The 25,465-nt window shown below is 39.0% G+C and overlaps 2 protein-coding genes across 2 annotated transcripts; both read left to right on the forward strand.

Annotated features, from left to right (window-relative positions):
• The first annotated feature begins 7,756 nt into the window (after positions 1-7,756).
• TAAR2 (trace amine associated receptor 2) lies at positions 7,757-10,495 on the forward strand. The gene has a single exon (XM_013175370.3). The coding sequence runs from the start codon at positions 8,588-8,590 to the stop codon at positions 9,746-9,748; it is 1,161 nt and encodes a 386-aa protein (XP_013030824.3). The 5' UTR covers positions 7,757-8,587; the 3' UTR covers positions 9,749-10,495.
• Positions 10,496-22,471: 11,976 nt separating this feature from the next.
• On the forward strand, positions 22,472-23,500 carry LOC106032417 (trace amine-associated receptor 5). The gene has a single exon (XM_013175354.3). The coding sequence runs from the start codon at positions 22,472-22,474 to the stop codon at positions 23,498-23,500; it is 1,029 nt and encodes a 342-aa protein (XP_013030808.3).
• Positions 23,501-25,465: the final 1,965 nt, after the last annotated feature.

A 25,465-nucleotide genomic window follows, 5' to 3' on the forward strand; every position in this document is an offset into this window, starting at 1 on the left:
TCTTCTTTCATTCAAGACCAGGAATTATATGTAGTGTTTTGCTATAGCTGTTTATATGCCATGCAGAGGAAAGCAAAACCTAGGTTAAAAAAACCCACAGCAGCTTATTAACTGCTTTTAACCATTAAGAAGTAATTCTGATACAACAGATCATATTTTAAAAAATATATATTTCTGTTTATTTGCTGTCCTCTAGCGAGATCAGAAAGGCCTTTCATTTTGAATATACAGACATCTTTGAGTAAAAACGCAAAGCTTTTAAGTTTTGTCCCTCCCCTTCAGTATGTGTGCAGAAGTCAAAACAGGCCAATGTACAGTTATGCCAGTATGCTGCACGGAGGGAAGATGGGAAAAAGAGAAGTCATGCTGCTCCTTCTCTTTCCATTTCAACTAGTGCTTGTCATTTTTGTCATTTAAAGGCTTTCCTGCTTAATGAGGTCAAAAGCATTTTTAATGGGATCAAAGATATTGTGGAAAACACAATAAAAGGAATAAAAAGCAGTAGTGAAAAGCAACACTGAATCTGACAATGCCAGAAAATTATACTTTTTTAATCAAAATTTTGATGTAAAATATCCACACATTTGCACCCTTCAGAACTTTTTATAGCTTGGATATATTGATATTTTGGCTTACAGCAGTGCTGTGACAGCCAGTGAGGAATTTATATAAAGAACTGTTATAGAAATGCTATGGCTTGCCTGATCGTAGGGTGAGTGGGGCAAGATGGACATGGAAGCACCAGGAGGAGTGGCAGAAAAAGGATCATAGGAAAGACTTGGTGTCACGGCACCTGGGTGAGCAGGCTGTCAAGATTACATCTGTGTACAGCTTTTCTGGACACCCAGATTGGGACACAAAGGACAGTTGAGGAAGTCAAAAGCTAGCCCATGGTTACCAACTGAAGAAGGCCCACAGGCTGTCATTTTTTAATCTATGAACTGGCTTTGCTAGAATTAACATATCACGAAACAGATGGAAATAATACCTCTGGCCTGGTCCTATGACATCTGGTTGGAGTATGAAGGACCAGTTCTGGGAATGGACAGTAAAATGTTGGTACCCAAGAAGAGGCTATGGTGAAGCTGATGACTTGGTATTGAAGGAAGAGCTATGTTCAGTGGTAAATGATGTCGTCCTTTCATGTTGCTGGGATATGTGCACACTGTACATGTATCTTGTCTTTCTTTTCTGGGTTCTGTAGAGCTCTGAAGCATTCTGCACTGTAGAGCATAAAAGTTCAATGATGCTACATTTCAGCAGAGTAAAATATATTAGGATCTGAAATTGTCTCCTTTACACTATCATCTTGTAAGTTTGCACTCTAAAAAGATATAAAAATGAACAATGACTGAAATATGCAACACGTCAGCTTTTGTACTGTGGAAGATAATCCTTGGAAGTGACAATATGACCACTTTAATTTTTTATTGCAGAGCAATAAAGGAAGTTAAGATTTAAAAAAAAAAAAAAACAACTCTACCTTTCCAATAAATTTTCCAATAAATTAATGGATAGAAACCATAGAAAAATAATCCTATGTCATTGCACTTTTAAGATCTGTTATGGTTGAACATAAACTTTCTTGGGTGTAAACGATGAGCAGTCAGATTCAGCTGTATTTTGTACTCTGCTGAGAATATTTCCACTGCCTGGAATGTATCTTCAAGCTATTCCTCAAATACTTTTGCCCCTTGATCATGAAATGAATGTGCTTTAATAAGAAAATTTTGCTTATGTTGAAGGACTTTGAACTCAAAAGCAGAGTAGTCTTTTCCAAAATGTTACAACTATTAACCTTTTCAATCTAGTATTTGCAACTCTTGCAAATGCAACCACATTTTGCACCTTTCCCCAGCTTTTCCTTTTATACCATGTTATAATCTTTTCTTCCTTTTTTTTTTATGTAGAGTGTTGTCATCTCTAGCAATTTTTTAATAGGTTTATAAATATCCTCCTCTGCCTGAGACAGCAGAAATGTTACCCCTCAGAACCTGTAACTGTCAAAAATGTGATCCCTTCTGATTATCCTGCCTTTCCTTAGTAATCATTTTCTTCTTTTTTCTACATGATTGTCCCACACTCCTGAAGACTGATAGTCATCTAACCTAAATGTAGGCGTCTAAGAAGCACTACATCTGCTTTAGTCATTTGTATCTCTCTTTGTACTCATTGTAGAAAAATAGTCACATTCAGAGCTTGTTTTATCTCAACAGCTTATTCATTTTTAGTTGAGATGAATTGTTATTGTAGATGCTCTTGCTCTTGCTACCAAGAAGAACTTCAAGTCACTAGCATAATGTTTTAGATTATTTTAGATGCAATTTTTACGTACCTGAGATGAGAATTACTCAGCATAGATGAATCCCACAATCTGGAGAAATGGTATGATCTTTGGACTCCAAAGAACTTGCATCAAATGACAGTTTTCTGGAACTAGCAGTTAAACAACTTCTAAGGACCAAATCTTGACTAACAAGAGCCCTGAAATGAGATTGTGGATCTAGGCAATGGTCCATGGAGCTGCTACTGAAGGCTTGCCTGAAAAGCTGCAGCTGGGAGAGGGCAGTGGGACAAGTAGATCGTGGAGTCCCAGAGGCACACATGCAGTTCCATGAGGTCCTGCCCTGGAGCACATCAGAAGGGAAACAGGTCAGAAACTGCGAGCAGCTATTAGATTATCCTGTGGAGGTGACTTACCAGGGAAGCTTTGGCTTAGAGTAACCTCAGCTATGCCACTGACACTGTGCAGAAGCGTTAAGGTCATCCCAACATCATGGCTGCACAAGATCACCACAGTCTAGTTAGTGTAAATGAAAATATTAGAAGAATTTTTCAGTACATAGACCAATAGTTCTACTGAAGGATAATCTAGCCAAGATATAATCAACATTTATTCACTGCAAAAGTAACAAGCAGCTTCCACACACAGGCTACTGGTGAACTTCATCCACACCTAGAAGGCAGTTTTCCTTGTTCTTAACCTATAAGTCAGTTTTGTGCACAGCTCAGCTCAGAAAGTTTCAGAAATTATTTTTTCCTCTGGTGTCCTGTTACCTGGAGGTGGCATTTTCCCAAAGAGCTTCCTTGCCTTCTGTTTACAGAGTGTCTTCTCTGGCAGAGCAACTTTAATGAAGTCCCAGGTTACTTTCTCTCATTAGCTCTAATCATAGGCAACACAAAGTTATTTCTCACTGTGAAGGGGACATACAAATGAGAGGTGTTAATGAGGCCATGGGGTCTCTATTTGAACCTGAGATTTTGATAAATTAGGAGAGCAGAAGAAAAATGCCTCTTGCCATTGTCCAATCAGATCATGGGTTAGATCTAGTGATGCAGAATGTACCTAACTGCAATCTCAAAGAGTCATCACATAAATGAAGTGCAAAGGGTATTGTTAACTTTCTTATCAACACATTTAATTAGTGACCTTATTAAACACTTCCCAGATGGCTACCTTTTTCAAAACAAATGAATCTCCAGTGGGTGATTTCATATGTTTCAACTTCCCTGAAAACTTCTGCAAAGCAATTATTCCAACATTATGAAAGGATCTGTCTTGTTGGTAAAACTCTGTCTATTCATTTTGTAACCAATAAATACATCAGGTTTACAACATCACCTCCTGTCATGCTTCAAACAAAACTGGCAGGTTTCTTGCAGCTAGTTTAGGACTCATAGATGGCCACCTGTCCCCTCTACCTTGGTGCCTGTATCTTGTGTTTTGGTGGTTTTGACACATTGGTGCAGCCTGTGGGTTGTAGCCTGCTATGGCCTCATACATACGGCCTCCAGCTGAGCCTCACGGCCTCCCCCTTGGTCACCAGATTCAGTAGCACGGGGCAAGAGGATGAGCACTGACTGTCTAGGCAGAACCCTTCCAGAAACCTCACAAGGCGACCGTTGCTCCAAAATGGAGTATTCTAAACAGCTAGATAAAAAAGTACATTAGTGCAGTGTTCAAACAGAAAGAACAAGCTCTCAAACTGTGTAAATATTGCAAAGTGTATGGCTTTTCTTAGATCATTAACTTCTCTAGGCTGTACAGGCTGTACTCTCTCTCCTCCTGTACATTACATTAATACTCATTCAACAAAGAAGAGAGGAGCAGAAAACGCTAGGTAATTATTATTCCATGGAAGATAATTATTATTCCATGGAAGGCTTTTATTTACATATTTTTTCTTATCATCTTAGTTATCTACAGACTTCAGTGTAACTGCATCATCTAAAAATCTAATTCAGAAAAATACTATGCCTAACTCTTAGCACTTTTGGACTAGTTTGTTTCCATTAGACGTAGCCTAAATTTGATAACCTTCTATGATGGAGTGACTAGCCTGGTAGATGAGGGAAGAGCACTAGATATTGTCTACCTTGATTTCAGTAAGGTTTTTGACACTGTCTCTCATTAGTTCCTCATAGACAAGCTGCAGAGGTATGGACTGGAGGAGCAGATTGAGTTGACTGAAAGATCAGATTGAAAACTGGGTGAATGGCTGAGCCCAAAGGGTGATGATCAGCGGTGCAAAGGCTACACCTGGGATCAATATTGGGCCCAGTCCTGTTCCACATCTTCATTAATGATCTGGGTGATGGGTTAGGGTGTACCCTCATCAAGTTTGCAGATGACACAAAACTGTGAGGAGCTGTTGATAGAAGAGGGATCATGCTGGCATCCAGAGGGACCGTCACAGTCTGGAGAAATGGGCTGACAGGAACTTCATAAAGTTCAGCAAGGAAGAAGTGCAAAGTCCTGCACCTGAGGAGGAACAACCCCAGGCACCAGCACATGTTGGGAGATACCCAGCTGAAAAGGAGCCTGACAGAAAAGGATCTGGGGCTCTTGGTGGACACCAAGTTGAATATGAGCTAGAAGCATGCTCTTGACACAAAGAAGGCCAATGGTATGCTGGACTGCATTAGGCAAAATATTGCAGCAGGTGGTGGGTGGTGATCCTTCCCTTGTACTGGGCACTGGTGAAGACACACCTGGGTCCAGTTCAGGAATCCTCTGTAAAAGACAGACATGTACATACTGGAGAAAGTCCAATGAAAGGCCATGAAAATGACTAAGGGACTGGAGCATGAGGCAATAGGCACAAACTGAAACACAAGAGGTTCCATCTGAACATCAGGAAACACTTTTTAACTGTGAGGGTGACTAGGCAGTGACACAGATTTCCCAGAGAGGTAGGGGAGAATATTGCAGATTCATCCTTAGAGATATTCAAAGTCCATCTGAACATAGTCCTGATCAACAGGCTATAGGTGGCACTGCTAGAGCAGGGCAGTTGGACAAGACGACCTTCAGAGATCCCTTCCAATGCCAACCATTCTGCAGTCCTGTGATTCTATTAAGTTGAATTCTTATAATATTTACTAAGTTTTGCATAGTGTTATTTAGTCTTGCATAACTAGATTTTTCCAACAAAAATAAATTTCCTTCTTCGTAGTTTTTTTTTTTTTTAATAGATCTTTCACCTTAATGCTGCCATGTTAAATCCAGCATAGCATATAGGTAACTGAAAATATTTCTGTGATGTCCATGCAACAGCCTTTGTAAAACAAATTCATTTCCTAAAACACACAATCCACAGTTAAGTGGGAACTCCACAACCGACTCCTAGATGTCCAGTCTTCTTATTTCCCATAGTTATAGGGAAAGTTAGTCTCCCTAACATTACAATCACAGCATACTGACCAAAAGATATCTACCTGTTAGTTAAAAAGATATCACTGAATACAGGGTGTTGTGTGACTTACACTCTTTGGACTTCCTCTGTTACCAGCAGGAGAAAACAATTCTTTGAGAAAATTTGAACATCCTTTATGCTGCATTGCTGTGATTTCTGCTTTACTGAAGCCACTTCAGGGGAATAAAAGAGGTTCATCTCCACAATGCATTATTGGAACCATATTTCATGTTAGTAATCAAATAGTTCTCTCCAACCAGTACTTACGAACAACATGGAAATAACAAAGGACAACATGAAGTAAACACATGGGCTATAATAAAACCAAACTATTAACAAGCAAAACACAGCTTTCTCACCACACTGCCCATACAGCAGTACCTGGTGTAACTAATTCTCAAAGACAATTTCTAAGGTCCTTTCAGCAGCCTTCCCTTAACCCAGTTATAGATCTTTTCTCATAAAGATTTCAGTTCCTGTAAATCTGTTAGCTGTTAAACATTTCATTTCTGAAAGGTGTCAAGCTGCTCATCACTGTGTGCTGCACCATGCTGAAAAGAGGACCAGTTGTGAGTTGCATGGGACACTGCTGTCTGAAGGTAGTGCTCTTTGACGTGTAGCCTCTTTCAACAGCTATTTGTTTGAAATCTAATACAATTTGGTCTGCACAGATTTCTGCGCAGGTTTATATTTTAGTCACTTCTTTCAATTAAGGATCGTCTGTGTGAAGCTTGCATATCTCTCACTTGGTTAGTTAAAAAAAAAAAAAAGGTTTCTAGGCATGCTTGTCACAAAAATGCTGACAGATCTCAAGGATATTTCTATGGTACACCATGACAGTTTTACTATTTTTTTGAGTCAATAAATTATTCTGCTGTAGATAATCCCAGAGATTTGTATTTTATTTCCAGTAGAAAGTTCCCTCATTTGCCTTTAAAATGACTGTCATAAAGGTAGACTCCATTAAATGTTTTTACATTTCCCTTATTTAATTTTAAAAACAATTATTATCTTCTGCAAAGTTTTCATGGCATACTGTATTTCTCATTCAATAAGAATACATCCTCTGCTATGCTGAATAGCAAACATTTATATTTGGACTTGTAATGCATCTCCTTATATATGCACAAGGGTCAGCATTAATATCTGAATATCCACCTCTGATCTCAGAGGACTCAATTTATTCACATCAATAGTGAGTTAATTTTGTCTTTTCTTGTAAGAAAATATATACTGCCTTTCATGTGGTTTGTTTATTTATTTATTTATTTAGAAATAATAGATTGTCCAATAACGGGTGATAGATTGCTCTAAAATTACACTTCTTTTGATCCATCTTTATTGTTCACTAAAGTATAGGGAAAGTTTTTTGTACATCATACAAAAGCTGTGGCTACAACCAGCATGAGAGAAAGTGCTGTTGTGTCCCATTAAATTAAAAGATGGTAATCATATGTTTATTAAATATTTCATTTCAAAATTTCATTAAAAGTTGTAATTGTTCAAAACTGTGCAAGTTAGAATGCATCATCTGCTACAATAAAGAAAAAAGTTAGCATCTTCCCTTCACCTCTACCTTTAGCCTCTCTTTTCAAAGACTGTTTTTGATATGACTTATAGCTATCTTAAGTCACCAAAATAGCTAAATTATACATGAGGGTAAAGGAATTAATAGAGAAAACAAAAATAATGGTCTTGGGAATACAGATACTTTGTTTATCTCCTGTCTGTGTAAATCCCTAAATTATACTTTTTTTTTTTTTTCTTAAAAACTACTGGGAATTAAGTGTAATGCCATAAAAGAAAAATATTTTTCCACATTTCATTAATCCAAGCCAAGTTTTAAAGAGGGTATGCCTTTTAAAGATACTGCAATATTGCTGGATGATAACAAAACAGGAAAATGTCTACTTAAAAAAATCTATTGATGATACTACTACAACAGATGCAGGTAGGATTAGCCTATAAAACTGACTGACAAGCATTATTTTTAATATTTTGATGCTCTGTTTCTGTATTTTCTTCATTTGAGGATGATACCTGTTGGAAAATTCAGTGGACTAAGATGCTTCCTGAGTTCTTTCTGAATTGATTCCTTCCGAGTCCAAAATAGGAATATATGTGGAAGAAATGGGTCTGGTTCTCTGCAGACAAATTAAGGGAATTTTTTACTCTAAAATAATCACTAGTGCATTCACTTATAGCTACTGCAGCTTGACCACAGTCTACTATAGGAGACAAGATTTAACCCTTTCAGCTAGTGGAATGATAATTATGCAAAACGTGTTACAACTAATTTCCACCAGATATGTTCATTGCTAGTATGTTATGATCCACAAAAAGTGAATTTAGCACCATAAATAATTTGGAAAAGGGGGATTTGGGCAGCTGATTTGTGACTCATAAGATGCGCATTTAGGTATATAGCTCACTAACTGAAACCTCAAGGAAAGCTGAGATACGTGAGCTGGCAAAACACTTCTCTTTTAGAAAACACCAGTGTTCTAGGACTGAAGAGACAATTCCTGTACGGTGTTTGCAGACTGAAGTGAACTTGTGGGGTGTCTTTGTCTGTGTATTTTTTCCTTCTAATACTCTAAAATGATGGATATTAACATCTATATATAATGCAATCACAATATTTTACAAAATACTCTAGATAAAACAGAATGCATTAAATAAAATTGATGTTATCATGTAGTTTATTTAATTTAAAATGTAATTAAGTTTACTTTCAACTGCCTTGTTTTAAACGTTATTTGCAATGAATTTTTAATAGCTTCCAGTTATCATGTACTATTTCAGAAGAATAACGGGCTGCAGTTCATCTCTATTTAAGCCAAGAGAAAGTTCGTCTCTGAATTACTTCATTTTCCTCAGTAATTTAATTCATGCTCTTGACTAACTTTGTCTTGTCTTCCAGTTTAGGACTTGGAATCTTCTGGAAACTCATGAAAATTATATCCACATACATGTCTGCATATCCAACAGAAAAATCTGATCAAGGATTGATTATGCTTTCCGTGAATACCTCGACAGATTTGACTGATTGCTCTGAGTTTGGAAACAGGTCCTGTCCTGACAGCTCCAGGTCACCCGGAGCACGAGGGGTATTGTATCTCTTCATGACTGCAGCCTTCCTTCTCACCATCTCAGGGAATCTGGCCATAATTGTTTCCATCTCCTATTTCAAACAGCTTCAATCCCCGACCAATTTTCTCATCCTATCCATGGCAGCCACAGATTTCCTACTGGGCTTTGCCATTATGCCCTACAGCATGGTGAGGTCTGTGGAGAACTGCTGGTATTTTGGGATGACGTTCTGCAAAGTTCATTACAGTTTTGACCTGATGCTCTGCTTAGTTTCCATTTTCCACCTTTGTTCTATTGCTGTGGATCGCTTTTACGCAATTTGCCACCCTCTGCATTATGCCTATCTGATGACCATGAATGCCATAAAACAAATAATAGCAGTGTGCTGGTCAGCACCGGCGGCATTTGCTTTTGGTATTGTTTTCTCAGAAGCTTATGCTTCTGGAATTGAGGGCTATGAAAATTTGGTCAAATGCTCGAGCTTGTGCCCTGTTGTGTTCAACAAAGTGTGGGGGGCTGTTTTATTTACGGTTGGTCTATTTGCTCCTGCTTGTATTATGATAGGGATCTATGTTAAAATTTTTGTAGTCTCCCAAAAGCACATATGTGAGTTGAGCCAAACACACAAGCACACAAAAAGTGATATGGAAAATGAGCTTTCTAAGAGTAAAGACAGGAAAGCTGCCAAGACTTTGAGTGTAGTTATGCTGGGTTTCTTAATATGCTGGTTTCCTTGTTTTTTTGCAATTTTAATTGATCCATTTTTAAACTTCTCTACTCCTGTACCTTTGTTTGATGCTCTATCCTGGCTTGGTTATTTAAATTCTCTCTGCAATCCATTAATATACGGCTTTTTCTATCCATGGTTTCGGAAAGCATTTAAATATATTGTAACAGGTAAAATATTCAACTCACACTTCCGAACAGCAAAACTTGTATCTGAGGATCAGTCACACTAGTAGATTCTACAGCTGACAGTAGATCTAAAGGTGAAGAAGAAACAGTGGATTACTGGGTATTCATGTTTCAGTAACCAGTCCGAAACATACAATTTGAATTTTGCAGGACAGTACTGTAAAATTATCTCAATGACTATTTCCTTAATAAAATCAGACTCTCTATGTTTTGATATTTAATTACCACCTGTGCTGACTCTTGCTGCCTTGGTAGTGTTTGCGAAGTTAAGTTGTTCTAGAATCGCCGCATGCATGGTTTTGTTATTTCCAGAAGTATGCAGTCCATAAACTCAATACGACACCTAATTATGTTTGAATACAGCAAATCTTTCTTGAGATTCATCATCAATAATCTCCTAAACTGAATACATTCCACATTAGCATGGTGATAGTATTTGCCATCCTTTTGTGACTGGGGTGTTAATATATAGATGTATAGAGTCTGCTGTTATTCCCAAGCAGATATAATTTTGGAATAATTTTGGCTTAAAGTTGCTCTTTTCCCCTGTAATCAGTAGAATCAGGTTTGCAGCCCTTATCCTCAGTGTGTGGATACCCAGGAATGAGAGTGCTACGCACACTTGTATGTACATGCTTGTGCTTTCTTCGTTTTGATGTCAGGCTCCAGATGCTATAAAATATCCTTTCTTATAGCTCACCCCAGATCCCCTCCAGCAAACCTGAGCACTGAAGTGGAGCCTCTAGCTAGGTCTTTGCCATGCTAAGCTCCCTCTGAAGTTAGTAAGGAGTTACTGCCAGAGTTCACATCAAACACATGCTGGGAGCAAGGTAGGCTGAGTTGTCATTATTGAACACAGCTACTGCAGTCCCTTTACTGTGCACATTTCCTCCATCTTACCTTTCACAATATGCATACAGTGCATACCGTACTTTTATTAAAGTTGGACTACCAAAAAGCCACTCCCGTATTTAATCCCTTGTTGGTTTATCGTAGCTGTATTGGTATGGCATAGCAGCAATGGCTGTTCATTTTCTTTGCTGAAGACATTCTGTTTTGGATCTGGAAAACCCCAGTTTCACCCCCACCACAAAACATTGGAGACAGCAAGGAGATGGAAGGTCACAGTCTTGTCTGGGGTGGAGTGTAAGGCTCTCACTTTCCCTAATAATAAACGTAGCCCCCAAGGCTTTACAGATAATACAAATGCTCTCTGTGCACTAGCTGAACAGTTAGAGCTGGGAACAGAGTAGGACTTAATGCCAGAAAGAACTGAGGCACCTAGAAGCTGGATAAGACACTGCCCCATGTCATTGCTTGACAGGTGTCCAGGTGGCAATGCAAACCTCTGGATGAAACAGCGAGGCACTGTGATTGGTACCCAGGGAGAATAAGGATGCTGAGCCCCAGGTTGCTTATGATCAATGGCTCTGGAAAGCTGGATCTCTTTAACATAGCCCAGTGCTGACATTCAGGCTTGTCTAGACTCATCTTAATCTTATTTTGCTCCTGCAGTGATTTCCTTAGGGCCAGCTCTGGGACTGCTCTGGTGAAGCGTAGAGCAAACATTTTACGGGATAACTTACTGGCCAGGGTACCATCTAGGATGCTATCAGAAGATGCAAGAGCTTACTGCTGAGCCCCATGAAATACACAGCGTTTGGAGACAATACGGAAAGTCCTCAGTGTGCTGATGTCAGCAGGGAGAGGGAGCTCCATGCCAGGCAACGGGGGACACTACAGAGCTGGTGTCACAGCCACATGTTCCAGGTCATGCCCGCATGTGGCTCAGTGTGGCTTCTTTAGACAAACTTCTGTGCCATCAGACCAGCCTTTGTGTAAAAATAGGAGTGCATGCCTGCACATAGCACAGGTGGAAGTCCATGAGAGGTTCATACTGAAGGCTAACAAATGCTGAAGGTCTCTGATGTCCTTCCAGCAGTGAAGTCATGATTCAGATACAGAATCATAGAATAGAATAGAATAGAATAGAATAGAATAGAATAGAATAGAATAGAATAGAATAGAATAGAATAGAATAGAATAGAATAGAATAGAATAGAATAGAATAGAATAGAATAGAATAGAATAGAATAGAATAGAATAGGAGTCATAAGGTTGGAAAAGACCTCCGAGGTCATCAGGTCCAACCATCCCCCTACCAACAACGTCACCCACTAAACCACGTCCCTAAGCACCACATCCAACCTTTCCTTAAACACCCCCAGGGACGGTGACTCCACCACCTCCCTGAATTAATATGAATGAATATGAGTCATGCCACAAAACATGTGAGGTAACACTAGACTTGAAAGCAACTACTGATCCTTTTTAAGTGTCTTCACAATGTTTGCTGCCAGCAGTGATCACCACTGAACTCCACTATTTGGCAGAGTGAGTTTGAATCCCTCCTGCTACTTCAACAGAAATGTGTTAAGTTTAAGTTAGGTGTCTAATTAAGTCTTTAGATCCACATTAAAACATTTCTGAAAATTCTCCTACATATTAGATGCCTAGCTGGTGACACATGATGCAGTCAGAGACATTGTAAGTAATGATTAAATGACTTCATCAACATATAGTATAAATCATTCATAGTCAGCCCATTACATTACATCTCCTACAAAGACAGAATTTCTTCCAGACTGCAAATCCTCAGAGAATGACTTGCAGTTATCTGGGAGGCTTCAGTGTGTCATATCCTTGTATCATCCAGTGTGTGCCCTTGGATGTTAAAGGAGTATCTGCTTAGTCAGCCTTCCTACACAACTTTCAGGCTGCAGCTGGACCTGACCTACCAGAGTAGTTTTTCTGGCCAAAATGTCTTGCAGATCTGTCATAGGGTTGGGCTTAGTTCCTGGATGACTTTGCAGGATGCCATGCTGTTCCACCTGCTCCTAAACTTTACAGAAGTCCTAAACCTGGTGCTAAACAAAGCACTGTTTTGCATGAAACCTAGGGCAGCAGAGTAACAAGTGGTTTTTGCAGACCATGCCTACTGGCACACAGAATTAGTGTCTGTGGTTTTTGCTATAACATTCACCACAGTCAGTTCAATGAGGTACACATTTATATTCAGATGCAAAAACTGCAGATCTCTTCAGGTTTTCTCCTCTTTAAATATCATGGTAAGCTTTTTTTTATGAAACACATGGTCACCCATTAATTTATTTTTTCATGTTTTAGCATGAATTGTAGTCTATATCAAATCCAGGCTGTGTTCTTCCCCTCAGGGCAGCAACCAGAAGCTTTAGGACTTCTTGTATCTTTTTTATTGTGAGTTATTCCAGCAAGAGTTAACACTGCCTTGGAGGATATATTTGCAGTCCGTCATTCAGGAGGGAGTTCAAGCTCCTACATCCAGGTGGGGACCCCGGTCTGAGAGCACCCCAGTGGTCCTCTCCCTCTCTGGAACATCCCAGGTTGAACATGCAGGGCAGCTTAAGAGCATCCAGGCCAGCTAATCCAGACTCTGCCTCCCTCTTGTTCGGCATCTAACAGCAACATTCAGAGACATCTTCAAATTCGGTGATTTTTACTGAAATAATTGCTGTATTTTTATACTTAAATAGTTTGCAACTCATCAACTGGCAATTCTTAGCTTCAGTGCATGACCGTGGTCAGAATAGTTCAATTCACTGGCTTTTGTTCATTTCTTTTGTTGTTGTTGTTGTTGTTGTTGTTGTTGTTTGATTTTTTGTTTGGTTTGATCTTCTGTGTCACAGCCTAAATTGTGTGAAAGGGTTTTCTACCCCCTTGTGGAGTCTACACGCAAGAGCAGCTCTAAAAAAAATGACAACATACGACATCTATGTTTTGTTATTATTTATGCAGTGTTAAGCAAATAAATAAATAAATAAACACTTGGGTTGCAAAAACATGAGCTGAAAAATTTCTTATAAATAGATTGATTTATTTTTCAAGGTCTGCCCTTTTTTCTGTTAAAGGTTCTGTTAAGGTTTCTGTTTTTTTTTTTTTTTTTTTTTTTTCAGTTAAAGGTTCTGTTAAAGGTTTCTGTCAAGGTTTTCTGTTGTACCTTAGTACTGCAGAGCACTTAGCAAGTCTTTAGCATCGGGTCGCAGATATAACTGTGGTTCTGGAGGCAGGTGTGTTCTGGAGGTGAAGAAAGTGAGCAACAACGTAAGACAGACAAATGGCAATTCCCCAAAGACACTGCCGTTACATTTCCAAAGTAGAATCTTTGAGATTTAATTTAAAGGTTTTGGTTTATAGACATTAATTTTTGTAAGAAAAATGAAAATATGCCAAAGAAGTCATATAGTTTTAGGTAAATTAATGCTCAATAGTCAGTGTCCAAGTTATAGTGTTTTTTACACACACACATACACACAAAAAACAACCCCTAAATCCTTTAGTCAGCTTTATGAAAATGAAAAAGTAAAATAAGTAAATGAAAAAAATAAAGTAACTGGTCCATGAAACTTCTGACAAAGGGGCATGTACGGATGTGAACAGAATATATTAAAATAATTTATTTATTCTTCCTTTTGCATAACCAAATCAAATCACCTTTGATGGTCCAGCAGGACCACGGAGGTGATTGTTCCCCTGTACTCAGCTCTGGTGAGGCTGCACCTCGAGTGCTGTGTTCAGTTTTGGGTCCCTCAGTACAAGAAGGACATTGAGGCCCTGGAGCGTGTCCAGAGAAGGGCTACGAAGCTGGTGAAGGGCCTGGAACACAAGTCCTGTGAGGAGCAGCTGAGGGAACTGGGGTTGTTTAGTCTGGAGAAGAGGAGGCCCAGGGGAGACCTTATTGCTCTCTACAACTGCCTGAAAGGAAGGTGTGGGGAGCTGGGGGTCGGCCTCGTCTCACTGGTAACTAGTGACAGGACTAGAGGGAATGGCCCCAAGTTGCGCCAGGGGAGGTTGAGGTTGGAAATGAGACATTTCTTCTCAGAAAGAGCAGTCAGGCATTGGAATGGGTTGCTCAGGGAGGTGGTGGCGTCACCATGCCTGGGGGTGTTCAAGGAAAGGTTGGACGTGGTGCTTAGGGACATGGTTTAGTGGATGACATTGGTGGTAGGCGGATGGTTGGACCAGATGAACTTGGAGGTCTTTTCCAACCTTAATGATTCTCTGATTCTATGACCTTCCCAGTGGATTGGTTGTGTGTCCGTCTTCATGGCTGCAAGCAGCAACAAAGCATTGATGAGGCATTAGACTGACATAACAAAAGATGTGTAAGTTCTCAAGAGACAGCCATGAGTCTTTTTGGCTATATATAAATTGAGAACATTCCAGTTATTCTTGTGAGAAAGGAGTGTTTTCAGTTGTGTTTTAATTGCATGTTTCCTCCAAAATACCATAATTAGAAAAAGAGCACCAAAGAAACTTTGGATTTTAATTACAGAACAGATATTTAAACACATTTTGCTGGCTCGCTCTGAATCAGGATATCTTTCTAACGGAAACTACACTGGCATGAAGAAAAAAATAAAGCTTGAAGTGCTGCGGAGAACATAAAGCACAGACAGGTTAAATGGAATACTTTGTCTCTAGTTGTATGGAAGCAACTAAAGCCCTGTAGGGAAAAAAAAACAAACAAACAAAAAAAAAAAAACACAGGACTCTGAAATAATAACTACTGTAAAATTAGTTTCATTCTACAATTAAGAGCTATGTAGACCACTAAGCTGGCACTCTTTTTCCTTTGTTATTGATATCTTGGAGTGCTCTGGGGCATAGTCTGGAGAGGGAAGGTGAAGCCTGCAGGTGCAGGTGTACCTTCAGGTACACTGCAGGTACTTGATGCTGGCGGAGCTAAGAGACAGATTTTGTCTATGTCCATCAATTCAGATGCCGAGTGACAGAATGTGCCTGCCTGCGTTTGTGTCTGTCACATTTGTCTCTATACCTGATCCTAAGATACTTCTGAAGATATACAGATGTATGTAAAATAAATCAAGAAAGGCAAGATTTGATCCAAAGACAGGATCATGTGCTCAGAAACATTTTTTCACCCCAAATTTCCCCAACAGATCATGTTCTTCAATGTTTAAGCAATTTTGTTTTATCTGTTTTTCTTCCCCAGGACTGGCTGTGTTGCACTACTTCAGCAAATTCTCCATACTCCCGGATCATGACTTCATCCATCTGGAGCTCACAGACTGGGTGACACTGGTTTGACATTGTTAAGATTTTAGGGCCTAGAAAGAGAAAATACAATTAACATTTTAGGGCCTAGAAATGCAAGGTGTGGGCTTTGCCCCTGTGCTACAGCATACATGCACGTGTGTTGATCTGCCCTGTACACATTCGGGGAAATACGTCTGTGGCTGCTTCCAGCCGTCATTTCCAGCAACCCACACTCCCACTAATTTCTAAGTTTCTGGTCTGCTTTGTGGCCATACCCGCCTTTTTCTGACAGTCACATTATGCCCAGCCAGGTACAGCCAGGTCTACCAAATCATGCTGGTACTTTCACGGTCTCTTCTGCAACGTCTTGTGGTGCAGCTGTGTGTAGCACCTCTCCTTTCTGTCCAATTTCTCTCTCCTGACCATAATTATACCTTGCTCAACCAGTTGCATTACATCACCAGAATGACCATGCCTATCATAGAAGTAATTTTCTTAGATAGCTAGTCAGTTCTATTCTTGTTTGGCTTTAGCATGGTTTTCTGAGTTAAATACTGACATTATTGGAGAATATATGGCATCCATTGCCTGCAGTAGCTTCTGTGTTTCTCTCATACTTGACAAATTCTGCAGAGTGCTGGCTTCTCCCCTTGCTTAATCTTTTCCAGGCACAATGATGATAGAAGTATAAACCCATACATTTTCTGCAGCAAGAAAACATTCCAGAAAAATTACAAAAATTCTCCACGAATCATAATCAGATCATAATCAGATGCGAGAAACACGTTTCCTCTGACAAACAGAACAAAGAGAAACACCACCTGTACTCACAGGATACTTGTCTTTTTTGTTAGCTGCCTTTCTTACAGCAGTCCATCTTTTTATTAACTTCTCAGCACCTAAGTATTTGTGCAATGCCGCCTCCTGGCTGCATTATTTCAGTTTTGCCTACATCATTTATGTGTGTTTTTTTTTCTCCTTTTTTTTTTTTCAACAAATCTTCGAAAATTGTCATGGCAGGTTAATTGTCAATATTCAGACTCATCTGTTCACAGTTTTCTCTCTGCTGCCTCACTGTAAAAACTTGGTTACCAGGTCACACCCTTTATAGATGAATTAGCAGCTCCTGGGATTACTTTCAGAAAACTTTGAAAATATTTAAATAGGTTCTTTTATTTTTTATTCTTTTTATCTTTTTATTCTTTTACAATACTTGCATATATTGTCAGATAAAATATCAAGTATCCTGTGGGTGGACTTATAGTCAGCAAGATAGTACAATATCCTAGGAAGCGTGTCTGGATGCTAGGAAATGACCCAGCATACTGACAAAAAGACAGGATACATTAAACAGATTATCTCCTGTGTGCACAGAGAAACAAGCTATGTGGCATGACACTGAGGAACCATTGTGCCCAAGGGCCAGTGTGAACTCTCAAGTTTAAGCTGCATGAGGTAATTATTTAGATACCACTGCCTGAAAATTAGCAACCAAGTCATGCTGATCTCTTAGTCAAACTTTCCGAATGAGCAAGGGGTGCAGAGTGGAGCCAAAACACTTTTTCCAGATGAACATAATCCACAGTCCTTATCTAGTCACAGGACTGCAGACATTGTATTACAAGCACTAGTAAAATAACCTCAGCTTTTTTTTTTATAAATGCAATTTTTCAATCTGTAACTGAAAAATATTGTAAATCGGGGTTGATTTAGGGTATGATGTTCTTGTATCTGAACAATTGCCTCTCTCCATGTGCATTCCCTCACTAATAAAAATAGCTGTTCATCAAATTCTTTATCTATGAAGGTGGGCACATTTACCCAGAGGAAATACAGGTTAAACTTAAAACAAAGGAAGTACTTTAAAAAAAGGGAGTAAATCTACTACTACTACTACTACTACTACTACTACTAATAATAATAATAATCTCTTTGTGATGGGGTCATATTTGTCAAAGGTTTCATAGGCAAAACTTCAATTCCGTCTTCCCACTGTGCCTGTTACCCACAGCTGGGACACCGAAGTGATGGTGAGGTGTCTGTCATGCAGCTGCTCTGTTGGGTAGGTATCAAAAGAGAATGCTTCTATTTGGGGAAGCAAGACCCCAACAATCCAGCACACCTGGCATTTCTATTGTTATCGTGGGCAGAAAAGTGTTGAGTTTTTTTTTTTCCTCATTGTGACAATTTATCAGGAAACAATATCTCATTCAAGTAAAACTACCAACATTGTGGCCTTACCAGGTCAGCCACGAAGAAAACGTTTTTTCTGAAGGGTATGAAAGTGATGCTTGATGCCCAGGGAGCAGTACGTGACCAGAACATCCCCATAGCCTTGCACAATGCACTAACAAGGAAGAAATCGTGTGTAATTATATTGGCCACTTCTGCTTCCTTTGGTGGAAATTGCAGGAAGCGAGCGATATCAGCCCGGTCTGGGATCAGCGGTCTGGCTGCAGGCCAGAGCCGTGCAGAGGCCCTGAACCAAGGGCAGACAGGAGATGGGGAAGTTTTCTTCAACCTGCCACGTGTTCTCCTGCTCCTTGCTCGACCCGGTGCTGTAGGAGCTGCCCATGCCCACAGGAGTTTGGTCACCTCTGCTGACTTTGTGCCACTAAAAAATTGTCCAACAAAAAGGCAGCTTTGCATGGGCCACATCCACAAACTTGAAAGCCATTTGATGCTTTTCACAGGCTGGGCTCTTGATGCTTTGTATCTCAGTATTAATTCTTCATTTTGTTCTGCAGGTACTTTGCAGTACAGTACCTCATTTCCCCTTCTCTCTTCCATTTTTGACAGCTTCAGATATCTAAAGTTTCTAGTTTTTCTTCTAAAATGTGAATTAGAGGATCTATTAGCATATTAGAGGTTTTGGTTAGATTATTCCCAACTGAAATGTGTTTTGTTCACTGCAAACTACAGCAAAGGGAATTAGGAGCTCTGGGGAAGAGCTATAACAGTCGTACCTGCGGTCCTCTTTTGCAGTCCTGGGACTACCTTTAAGACCTGTTATTAATGAATTCTTCAGAGAACTATTCAACTAGAGTATGTCACATACAACTTTTTTCAGTTGGTCAAGTGAGTATTTTGACTTTTTTTTTTTTTCACAGAATCACAGAATCAGAATGGTTTGGACTGGAAGGGACCTTAAAGCCCATCCAGTTCCAACCACCCTGCCATGGGCAGGGACACCTCCCAACAGACCAGGTAGCTCAATGCCCCATCCAACCTGGCCTTGACGTTGTTCTATCATATCTTTTGCACTTCCTCTGTCCATTCCAAAATACAAAGTTCACTCAAATTGTGCTTTGGCATCACATTCAGCAAAAATGCTTGGGGAGAAAAAAATGATGAGAGGAAGTATTTGAAGATGATGAACTTTTTAATGGACTTTTTAAAATTTATTATGATGTTTTTTCATTTCAAATCTGGCAAAAAGAGAAAAGGAGGCAATAAAAGAATAACAAGATCAATAAACCGGAAGAAAACAATATATTTTGGGTTAAGACAATCCACGAATAAAACAAATATATGAGTTGTTCATTTCAAAGAAAACAGATAAAATATTAAAAGATATTCACTTTTTGTTTATTAACTTCCTCAACTAAAGTAACTTTTATTATTATTATTCTTTCTCTAATCCAAAATCTCTTTGGTTTTAACCCTTTTACTGACTAATTTGGACAAAGATGTTACAGATGCCAGTGACTTCTCCCTCTATCTTCACTTCCATGTGTAATACATTTGAAGATGTCACAGTTAAATCACAGAGGTTCCATTTCTGAAACTGCTGGTGTGTTCTACATGAGCACTTGAATGGACAGAACATGGACCAGTATAACCAAGAGCAAAACAGCATAAAAGCAAAAATAACATAAAACCGTATGCAGCAGGTGGAACAATTTCTTGTCAGGGCTGTGGACAAGAATTTTCCATTGTTACAAAACTGAAGACCAAATGCTGGTATTTGTATAAGAAAAATGAAGAAAAAGTACATGCAGTACCCAGTGGAGACCCCTGTCTGCAGGGAATGGCACCTTAGCAGGATTTTAAACTGGACTGGGCGAGTATTTACACTAAATACATTCCTACACTTACCAAAAATCTGCAGTAATGGTAAAACACTCATATATGATATGCTGACTTCTTCAGGGATGACCACTGCTCACCATGATGAAGGAGAGCTGTTATAGCTAGAAGATTGGAGTTTTAGGTTCACTAGCTCAATGGAGGCCATTGCAGTAAGCCCATCGCCTTCTCGTTGTATTATATTCTATTTAAGGATCACAGACTGACTCTTTCTGAAGCTGTGAGCAAAAATATTTACGGCAAAAGGGCATTGGTGAAGGCTATCCTAGAAAGTCTGTAAACATTTAAAACTGCCTTGTCCTATTTTAAGGAGTGCAGACTTTGAGGTTACCTGGAGGAACTGAGATCTTAGAGGTTATGCACAGCAGTTTCAATAAAAAAGTAGTTGTCTATGCATGTCTTCACTGCAGGAGATTGAATCATATCAAACAGTACACTTTTCCTTTCATATTTTTTTGTGTTTTCCTGCTGATTACTAGGTTGTGTAGTACATTCGATAAGAATTCAGTTTGAGATTATATCCAGAAATTTTGTCTGAAAGAGGAAAGGGAAAGGACATCTTGAGAATGATTGCTGTTTTTCATTTTATGATAGCATTCTTTCAGAGCTGATACAAGTTAAAAAGCTCTTCCTGTTCCAAGCTGTGAAGACCTACATTTTCACCATCTGAGGCTTCTCTTAATCACGAACTCATCTCTTTTCACATGACGACATGAAAAGAGAGGGGGAAAATGCAAAGCAATTCAAATGAAAACGCAAAGCAATTCAAACAAATAATGTGTGCAGGAACGGCAAGCTGAGATTCTCTCGTTACATGCTCATCTATTTCAGGGTGATGATAATCACTTCGGAAGCATCATGATGGTTAGCTAGCTAGAGGGAGTAAGTATTTTGACAAGGTCACAATTGTACTTCAAATTTGAATGACAAAATGTTTGAGTGAGAATGATATTCTATTACATATATAATACAGGAAGAATGAAAACCAATGAGGATGTCAGAGCACCCAGGACAAAAAAGCTATTGTTAGTGTCAAAAGCTATCCAAAAGCCTCTGACAGTCTTATCATAAATGCTCATTTATTAAAACGGGCAAATAAAAAAGGAGAAACACATCTCTTCAAAGTTAAATGGCCAGTCTCCAACTAAGCACAGTGCTATATTGAACTATGCCCAATTTACACCTTTTGGCACTGGGATTTTTAATGTCCAGGCTAGCCAGGGAGGTTTCCATGGGGTGAAGGTCAGCGATGCCCCACGGTATGCTGGTGTTAGCCGCATCTTCTTGCAGGGACATCCTAAGAAAGAAAATTCACAGACAAACCTTGAGATAAATAGTCAGAGATTCAGCAGCAGCTGAGCATGCATTTGAACTGCTTTTTAGAAAATAGCAATTTTTGCCAAATACACAAGTCTCTCTGCCCCTGAGGTATATTAGTCATCTATAGAGACACTCTTCCCCATCTGGTTTATATAAGCTGTCGACTGATCTCACGCTTTCCACTCAGACAATAGACGTGTACTTAGAGGAGGATTTGAGTACACTGCAGCACAGCACCTATAACACAAAAAGAGATTTTGTACTGTAAGTATTCCTGATTAAAAAGCTTTGTTGCTGCTAGGAAGGATGGTAAGAGTGAGGCTAATATGCAGCTATTATACCAGTCATTTCAAGGAAAAAAAAAAAAAAAACATACTGAAAAATGTAATGTATTTAACTGCAGCTGTCTTACTGTTAAAAATCATACCTTTCAGTTATCTGATTTATTAAAAGACTACCAGAATAATCCATTATAATCCACTAATGTCTTATATTTCTTACAGCTCTATTTAAAACTTACATAACTTAAACATAAAACTTAAATAGCAATGTCATAAGTAAAAAGCAGTGGTAATCTTTAAGGCATATAACAATATTTCTCTTTGCCTTGCTGAATATTTTTTGTCACCTCAGTGGATATACCCATAGCTAAGACACTATAACACGAGCAACTTGCTCTGAGAGCTTTTTCCTTTGCAATCAAATATTGCTTATTTTGTAATAACCACTTCACAACTTTGACTTAATAAAAAGATTTGTAACTAAGTTGGAACTTAACTTCCAGGGAAATTCACAAGAATCAGTGTGCTATTATATTAAACTTAGCTTTAAAATGCCTCATAAGCTTTGGTTTGCAATGCCTGTTATTCCGCAGTATTTTTCCTTCTAAGGCAGAACTTCTCTTTACTTATTGATTACTCACACACCTCTGGATTTGCTGCATTGCCTGCACTACTACTATCGGATGGAAGAAAATCAAGCCAAAAATACAGAAAAATGATGCCACCAAAATTGAACACACTGATCTGAAGCTTCAACAGAGATACAAAACAGATAAAACAAGCTTTTTTTTTATTTTTTATTTTTTCTCAAAATATGGAAATGGTCCAGTAGCTTTAATAAAAGGATTTGATTAAAAGGCATCTCTCCCTCTAACCTGCATTTTTATCAATTTTTTTTGCAGGTAGTCATTTGGCACCTCTGCTGGAAGCCAACTCCTTTTCCAGGCCTGTGGCAAAGCTGGGGAAGGCACCGGGAGTGCCATGAGCTCAGCCCAGGGCCCTGGTGCTGAGGAGGGGTTGCTCATTGCCTTGTGCTATGAGGTGAACGGCTCCTGCTACAAGACCTTGCATCCCTTTGGGGTCCAGCTGGCCATTTATCTGACCTGTGCCTTGGGCACGTTGATCACGGTGCTTGGGAACCTACTTGTCATCATCGTAGTTTCCCATTTCAAAGTCTTGCACACCCCCACCAACTTCTTGCTCCTGTCCCTCGCCCTTGCCGACCTGCTTCTGGGGCTGACCGTGCTGCCCTTCAGCACTATCCAGTCTGTAGACAGTTGCTGGTATTTTGGAGATGACTTCTGTAGGCTGCACACCTTTCTGGACACGCTCTTCTGCCTCACCTCCATATTTCACCTCTGTTTCATTTCCATTGATCGGCATTGTGCAATCTGTGACCCTTTGCTCTACCCCACCAAGTTCACTGTAAGAGTGGCCTGTATGTACATTGGGGTGGGGTGGGCAGTCCCTATGGTCTACACCTCTGTCTTCCTGTACACTAAAGCCATTGCAGAAGGGCTGGGCCATTTTTTGCAAGATAAACCCTGTGTTGGTAGCTGCCAGCTGCTGTTCAACAAGCTCTGGGGGTGGCTGAACTTCCCAGTATTCTTCTTCCCTTGCTTCGTAATGATAGTTTTGTATGTAAAAATATTTACTGTTGCGAACAAGCAAGCCAGGTTGATAAGCAACATGAAGAAAGGTTTTGAGTCTCAGCTACACGTAGGAGCATCCAAGAGTGAAAGGAAAGCAGCAAAGACTCTTGGGGTAGCTGTAGGAATCTACCTGCTGTGCTGGCTGCCCTTTACTATTGACACCATGGTAGACAGTCTTCTGGATTTCATTACTCCCCCAGTTCTGTTTGACATCCTAATTTGGTTTGCTTACTTTAATTCTGCCTGCAATCCATTGATCTACGTGTTTTCCTACCATTGGTTCAGGAAAGCCATGAAACTAGTCTTAACTCATGGGATCTTTTGTTCCAGGACATCTAAAGTAGACTTGTACCAATAACAACGAGGGTTTTTGCACACACTGTAGAAAATATTGTAGGCTATATCATAGTATTTCTCATGAATATTATTTAACATCCAGATAGCTAGTATTTTTCATATTTTTTTTTTTTTTTTTTTTTTTTTAAATATTTAAATAGACACGCTGTTCTGTGAATGACCTTCCCTTGTTAAGGTCTTGTGCTTGCTATGTGATGCTGACAAGTGCTTGAAACTTGGTTGCAATCAGCTGCAAAAAAGACTGTCCTTTTTCCATACTGTTCCTGCCTGTTTCTGAAGATATTTTCACAGGCAATTCAGGCTTTTTTTTTTTTTTTTTTTTTTAGCAAAGCAGATGGTGCTGATTTAGTAAATTACATAGGGTGTATGCCAGTTTTTAAGTACAAAGACCATAAGGATGCAACTACAGGTGAGATCAAATGCCCTACCTAAGGTAGTGGCCAATAACAGAAGACAAAACAAAATTACTCTGATATTTTTTACATTATTTTCCTAGCCCACAGTGATATGTTCCCGAGCCGAAGGCTACAAATGGGACACACACCCTAAATTCTTTGGTGGTATCTATTCAATCCTATGGAAACTTCACCTGTTTCATCAGCGTGTGCAAGGTGACTGCTCCATACCTTTGAACACTCTTTTTGCCCTTCTCTGTATCATTTTCAATCCTACTGCATAAAGGGAATAGAAGATGAGGGAAGAGGGAGGACAGGAACTGCACAGGGTACTAAAACTCTAGATAATAATCATTATGACTTTATTTTTGTTGCTCTTTGAATTTATTTTCCCTGATAATCCTAAAATTCCACATGCTTTTTTGTTTGTTTGTTTGCTTCCAAAGTGAGTGGGTCTGCTTATGGACATAACATCTGCTTATGCTCTTGTGCTGAGTATAAAATGTCAGCGTAGATTGTCAGTTTTCTTCAGCTATGTTCATGTGATTCATAAGGCCAATTTTAAAACTGTAGACATCTGATAAGTTGAGATCTTTGTTCAACACCAAGTTGCATGGTAAAATTTTGTACTATGCATAATTGAGTTCTTTTCCACCTCATTGTTATGAATATTTTATCAGAAAAAAAATGTAGCAAGCAGCAGTAACTTTTCTATTAAAAAAAAAAAAAGAATAGGCATATAAATAACAACTGTAAAGATTTTATCTTTTTATTCTGCTAATGGTATGCAAAACTATTATTAGTTTTTAATATTTTTCAAATTACAGTGCAACAGCCTTCTAAAAAAAAGTCATTCTTATAGTCATCTTATATTCAGTTGCATATTTTCTGAGTGACAAACACTAAGAGAAGAAACAGATATTAGAATCTATTAGATTAGAATTAGAATCTATGATTCTAAACACTAAAAGAAGAAACAGCTACAGAAAGGATGTAACTAATAGTAAGAGACCGGCATAGACCCAACAGCCTGCTGAAAAGCATGATTAATTTTTTACTAAATTCAGTAGGCAGTTGACTCAGGCCTACGTGTAGAAGAACAAAAGAGAGGGGTTGCACAACAGATATTCTGTAGGAAATCAGGGCAATAAAGTGATTATTTTAAAGCGATTTAAGTGATTTCAGCTGCATATTTTAATGTATGTATGTAATAAAGTAAACTAAATAGTAAAGCCCTTTTCACTCTTTTTATCACATTGCTAAGCTTTTTTCATGGCAAGAAGGGTTTCCTCTATCAGTTAAAAATGAGCTATGTATGTTGTAATCTGTTCTGACATCTGATTCTTTCAAATCTTTTTATGGTTTGTCTATAGCCTTAAGACCTCAGCCAGGAAAAATTTTTTTATATTCAAAATATTTAAAGCTCAAGCATATATCTGGAAGAACGAAAGAGAAAGAGCACTTAAGTGTTATTTTCAGGGATGTCCTGAATGGAGACTGACCATAAATTGTCTGTATTTTTAAACTGAGACATTTATGTAGCCTTATGTCTGTAGTTAGAGTGGTTTTCA

This window comes from Anser cygnoides, chromosome 3, assembly GCF_040182565.1.
Source record: "Anser cygnoides isolate HZ-2024a breed goose chromosome 3, Taihu_goose_T2T_genome, whole genome shotgun sequence".
Taxonomy (NCBI): Eukaryota; Metazoa; Chordata; class Aves; order Anseriformes; family Anatidae; genus Anser; species Anser cygnoides.

Bases quoted from the DNA above. Each gene is read 5' to 3' on its own strand.
- TAAR2 (XM_013175370.3), top strand. From the start codon at position 8,588: ATGCTCTTGACTAACTTTGTCTTGTCTTCCAGTTTAGGACTTGGAATC.
- LOC106032417 (XM_013175354.3), top strand. From the start codon at position 22,472: ATGAGCTCAGCCCAGGGCCCTGGTGCTGAGGAGGGGTTGCTCATTGCC.